This window comes from Rhinolophus sinicus, chromosome 16 (genome assembly GCF_057876585.1).
Source record: "Rhinolophus sinicus isolate RSI-liver-muscle chromosome 16, RSI-T2T, whole genome shotgun sequence".
Lineage (NCBI taxonomy): Eukaryota > Metazoa > Chordata > Mammalia > Chiroptera > Rhinolophidae > Rhinolophus > Rhinolophus sinicus.
In genome coordinates, this window is record NC_142516.1 from 60,652,374 (window position 1) to 60,658,373 (window position 6,000).

Sequence of the window (6,000 nt, forward strand, 5' to 3'; positions counted from 1 at the left end):
GTGGGAATCAAACCAGCCACCTCGGCATTAGGAGTATGGCGCTCCAACCACCCGGTGGGCCGGCCCCACAAAACTATATTTTAAAAATAATTATGTGGCATTTCATGATACCATTAATATGAAATGTCCAGAATTGGCAAATCCAGCAGACAGTAAACTAGTGGTTGTCTAGGGCTGGGGAGGAGGAAATGGACAATGACCGCTAAACAGTATGGAAGTAAATATACTAAGATCCACTGAATTACACACTTTTAACAAGTGAACTTCGTGACATAAATTACATCTCAATAAAACTGTAAAAAGAAATTATAGGCAAGTTCATATAGTAGCTATGCAACATTAAAACAATGTTGCCATTGTAGACTCTTAGGAATACATAATTATAATTAGAATACTAACAGCTTTGTTTCTCTCAGTCCCAGGTAAACAAGCTGACCTTACCAAAATTACTGTAAACTCTAAACTTCAAGTCCAAAAATCGGAGACAGTAAGGCTATTAAAGTATGTAGGATATTATTTTCCAAAATGAATGAGATAGCCCGTAGAGTAATCCTATGCACTTAGAAGTAATAATTCAATACTCAGCTGCAATTCTTGAAAAATTAATTTGTTTCATCAAATCAGGTTCTCTGCCCACATATCCACCAGGGGCAGCAGAGCAGTCACAGTGGCTCTCAAAACTATATAAATACAGAGGGAACTAGGCAGATTTCTTTTCATCTTTCCCACAATATATCACTTACTATAACAAAGCCTAAAATAAGATGCCAGAGGTTGTCCTTATGAAAAAGCACTTATACTAAAGATGAATACTACATGACTTAAAATTTTCCTTAACATACTTTTATCCATCAGTCATTCTAGTTGCTGAGAGGATCCTTACGTATCTTTCTTTTATGACTAAGGAAATATCTCTTCCAATAAAAGTTAAACCTACAGTGTCTAATTTTTCTACCCTAAAACATTTAAAAAGGTAGACAGACTTTTTCCAAAATTCAAAGATGATTTTAAAGTTTCCTATTACTTTACTATTTTCCCTTTGAATTGATCTCTACTTGATTTTCATTTTATGCTCAATGACCCTGTTAAATTAACTCTGATTTGCCTTTAGCGCTAAAAGGACTTACGTCTCGTGAGTTCCAAAAAAGAAAATGGGTAGTTTGTTTGTGGGTGGCTTTACAGCTCCATCAGGAACTTCATCTACCTAAAAGAAAGATCAGAAAAATTAAAATCTTTTAAATCATACATACCTCATTACAACAGAATAAACTGGGAACAAGACATCCAAAAGGGATCTGATATAAAGCGGACCAGTATTACAGTCCATAATCCTTTATCTCTAGCTCTGAAACCCAAGAAATTCTAAAAAACAAGACATTTCTGAAAACTCATTTGGTGGCAAAACCTGGTCCGACAGTGAAGTTATTCCATCATTTCTTTTATCTACTAGTTTTTCTAGTATAAAAATGCTTGTCTGCAAAAATACTGTGTTAGTTTATCACGTACCAACTCAGGCCCGATCAGGAACAAAACATATGCCCTACGTACCATCATTACCTTTCTAAAATCCCCTAACTCTGAATTTTTAAACACATGACCTTAAGTATTTCAGATAAGGAAGTCTAAACCTGTTCAAAAATCCAAAATTATATTTCTGCAGGGAGGCTATACAAATATTGGAGTAATGTAAAAATAGACATTAGCAAAAGCTTAAAGCAGTATTCCCGTCTGAAATACATATTCTGAAAAGATCGTGTAACTACATGGCTGAATCACATGAGGTTACCTGTTGTTCCTTTTTATTTCTCTTTCAATCCTTCTAATTAAGTAAGGAAAAAAACATCAGGTGCTATTATGTGTAACACATCTGTAATATTTGTTACTTTCGCTTATCAATAAAGGGAAAGCAGACCTCAGAGTTAAAGTCATCAGGAAGTAGTGTCTTGCCAGGATTTGATAACATTTTTATTTCATTACTGTTTAAACTTCATAATAACATTTATTTTCATTACTTCAAAGACACTTTAATTGAAAAATCAGTTGAGTTTGTTAAGAACGGAGCAGACCATCAGAGGACCCACTTAAATGGGTCCTCTGCATTTATTACCATATTGAAGAAAAGACCACGGGGGTGATCTGACTGGTTGGCAGTGTGAAGATTTCAGGCATCAGTTGAATCATTACCACCCAACACCCTCAGGGACTTTAATTTCCTCACCTCTCCAATGACTACTTCACCTGTCATTTCAACTTTGTGAGAAGGTGCCAAGAATTGTGAAAATCCTTAGAGGCTTTAAGATAAGGGATATATTCTGTCAACCCAGTTCATATGCTTCTTTATGTTAGCAAACAGCTATAAAAGTTTGTGCAAATGTCTAGCACCTACAATTTAATAAATGTTAGGAAATTTTTTAAAGTTGACATTAAAAATGATTAATACTGGTACAGAATTATATGATATGTGCAAGACTTAAAAATTACTCAAGTTTGGGATATTTAGACATAAAATGTTAAAATCAAAACAGGAACAATGGTTGTAACCTTCACAACTGCGATCTTAAATACATACGCTAAACTCTCTAGAACAAAGACTTAAAATTTGTGAGATTGGAGACAGAAGAAAGCAATTCTTGAACATAGATAATATATCAAAATCAAATTAAATCAATTATAAGAAATGAGGAAAGGAAAGAGACAAAATATCCCATTCCAATACAAATGAACTTATTAAATATAGAACTTGTTAAAAAAGGAAAATACTCTGGCTCTTCTAAGACTCCTTTATTTTGCTTTTATCAGCACGAACTCTTAGTCACCTAACATACTGAAGTATGTGGGGAGGATGATTTGGAAAAAAAGTAGGTAATTTTTAAAACATTTTCATTTGGCTTTTAACTGCATTGTGGCACAGAAATCTGAATATATAGATGTATCTCATTACTTCAGATTTTATAACACTTCAAAATAAATAAGGGTGCTAAAACCATGAGAAAAGTATCTTGGAGGGGCCCTAAACCTGCCAAGTTTTCCTATCTCTAAACACGAACTAGTGTTTTGTAAGTGTATGACTCCGTACTAAGGACTGTGGGGGGAATATAAAGAAATTCAGTTTGTTTACTGCCCTCAAGATCCTTACAATCTATTCGAAGTCAAGGCATGAACATGAGTTAAAATAAAAGGTTATCATAAAGGAAATATATTAGAGGATCAAATATATAGACAAGAATTATGATTAAGGATTGTTCCAGTTAAGACTCTACTAAAAAGGTATCCTTGACAGACTGTGGGGAAAATTTTTTCCACATTGGGGAAGGAAACCTATAAACCTGAGTCTGTAAAGAGCTGAATGGGAAGTCAAGAAACACTGAACATTTTATATTTGGATAGCACTCAGCAACTTACTCTAGGATTCTCTGTACCCAATAGGTATATTTCCTCCAGCTAACATAATTTTAATTATCTTTAAGAAATACACTCCTCAAAGAAGAATAAATTAGTGGGAATTACAACTTTAGAATACCACATGTTTATATTTAAGGATTTTGAGCTAGTATACTAATCTAATGGATCTCAACTTTTTTTTTTAAGTTCCATCACTATCTTAGACTCTAAGTCCTACCATAAACTAATGAAAAGATCTTTTCCTGAAAATGGCGCTAGATATTTAGAGACACAATTCCTAAATGTTACAAAAAATCCCGAGTTCTTAATCACCTCTCTGTAGCACTAGACAGGCAACCAGGAATCTGCGTCTACTCCTTTTGCCCACTGGAAACAAAAAAAGAGGTAAAACAACTTCTTCAAGGTCATAAGGCAAACTTCACGGATAAAATCGTGAAAATAAATTTTCTAGACTTTCCTTGATGCTAACTTAATGTACAACTTTCATGACTATCTAGTCCTAAATCTATTAATCAAGCAAATCCAGGCCTCTCAACTGCAAATTATGAAAAAATATTATACCTACAAATCCAATTTAATCACCTATCTCCACCTCTTTAACATCCAAGAGTTTGCACAGATTTCATTGATACTATCTATTTTACTCAACATTAAAATGTCAATGTTACATTAATTTTTAAACAAAATCCATACTGATTTTTTTCCCCTACAATGAAACATTAACTGGCATCTCATTAAAATATTTTGTTAAGAAAACCTACCGGAGACTGTCAAAAACAAACTGTAGGGACATACCTAAGTATGCAGAAACACCTGGATTTTTCCAATTACATGGGAAAACGAGGGGGAGAAAGGACACGAGAAAAAAAAATTAAGAAAAGGAGTAGGATGGAGGCCTTTAAGGAAGGTAGCACCGCTACATGCGATGGCTAAAAATCACTTACTCGAGCTGGCCAATGGGGATAACCTTTCATCTTGGCGAAGATGAGGTCTCCAGGTTTGAAATCGCGAGTCATGTTTCGCTAGGGGCGATGCCGGGGGTACGAAGCCCAGGGAGGAGGTGCGGCGGTAGGAATGAAGGCGGACAAACAGGAGCTGAGGCTCTGGGGGCGGGCAGCAGCAACCGGAGGATGCCTCGGGGTGTCCCGAAGCGCCTGCGAGGGAGAGCACGGAGGACTGTTAAAGCTAAGAAACCCGAAGGGAGGGGCCTACGGGGAGGAACGGGGGAGGGGGAGGACCGCGGAGGGGAGGACGAGAGGGGTGGGGGTGGGAGAGTGAGGGGAGAGCAGCCTCCCGCTCCTCCCCCGCGAGTGCGCGGCCTCCGCAGCCCCAGAGCTACACCTCCAGGCTTCAGCAGGTCCACGGCTCTACCACCGAAAAGACGCCACCACCTGAGGCAGAGATGCTTCTCAGCCCCGAATTCCCTTTCTCCCGCCCCATCTTTCCTCTGGCTTTTTCCCCCGGGCTTAAGCCCCCAGAGGGAGGAGGTCTGGAGGAGAGAAAAAAGGATGGCAAAAGAAAGGGGAACGTTCCCCCTCCATCCACCCACGACCTCTCTCCCCCCAACCTGCTTCTCGATGGTTGCAGCCCCAGGCTGCCACTCGGCTCCCGGGCGGGCCGCAGCCACTTCCCCGCTACAGCCAGGAGCGAGGCCACCGAGGGGGGGCGGGGCGAGTCAACGCCGCCCGCTCACCTGCCGGGGCAGCGGGCGCTGAGGCTGCAGTGGCGGGCCGGCCGCCTCTGCCCGCGTCCACGCAAGCCACCTGCGCCACCAGCTGCCGCAGAGGCGTCTCAACGGCTCCAAATCGCAACCGCCGCCGCCGCTGCCGCCGCCGCCGCTGCTGCGCTGCTCCCGCGCGGCTCCCGCTCGGCGCCCGCTAGCCCTAGGGCGAGACCAACTGCTCGCCGAGGAAGGGGGCACAACGCAGCACCCGCGTAAGGTGTGTGGCACCAAAGCAGAACTACAGAAGACCCCAGAGCCTCCAGTTCGCTTTTGCCTAATAGTTACTGCCAGATGGAGGGAGAGACGGATAGGAAGGAAAAAGGGGGTTGCGAAAATAGATACTATTGCTGCAGCTCCCCCCTGCGGCTTGCGGAGTGGTGGAGCCCGGCCCGCCCCGCTGGCAGCTCTTCGTGTGTGTATTTTGTATGTGTACTGTATGTAAAAGGCGGGGAGGGAGGAAACGATTGTTGTGCACGGGGTTTGGGGGCGGGTATCCTGGCCTCCAGCCCTTGGTTGTATGTTAGGGAGAACCTGGCAGCCTAAGCTGCATGTTCTTGCATCGTTTCCCAGGGTGGGGAGGCTTTAATGCTGCACTTGCGCTGTTTGCACCATCCAAAAAAGAACTGTACAAAAACCCATAGATGAAATCGGAGCATGAGGCGGTTGCAGGGTGTGCAGCTTGTAGGCCTGTTACACTTCGCTGAATGGGCCTTGCAGGCAACTTTTCCTTGAAATTGTAATATGAGAGAGCCCGTTTCTTTTCTTTTGAATTTAAAGCACAAGAACTGTTAAGAAAATGCAATCCTAACGAATGCAAAATGTGATGGGTAGAAAACAATGACAGGAAAGCATAGCCCTTTAGATAGGATGTGGGT

General features: G+C 41.3%; 1 protein-coding gene across 6 annotated transcripts in view; it reads right to left on the minus strand.

The window, feature by feature from the left end:
* PSIP1 (PC4 and SRSF1 interacting protein 1) overlaps positions 1-5,298 on the minus strand; it is a 37,838-nt gene extending 32,540 nt beyond the window's left edge. For 3 of the 6 annotated variants that reach the window (XM_074330357.2, XM_074330359.2, XM_074330360.2), the window contains exons 1-3: positions 5,096-5,254; positions 4,347-4,556; positions 1,128-1,204 (exon numbers count right to left, since the gene is read on the minus strand). In XM_074330357.2, coding sequence (XP_074186458.1) covers positions 1,128-1,204; positions 4,347-4,418 — 149 coding nt within the window. In that variant the 5' untranslated portion in view covers positions 4,419-4,556; positions 5,096-5,254. Of the gene's footprint in view, positions 1-1,127; positions 1,205-4,346; positions 4,557-5,095 lie in introns of all 6 variants that reach the window. The other 3 variants (XM_019739139.3, XM_074330361.2, XM_019739141.3) reach the window with 1 other exon arrangement.
* Between the last annotated feature and the right edge of the window lie 702 nt (positions 5,299-6,000).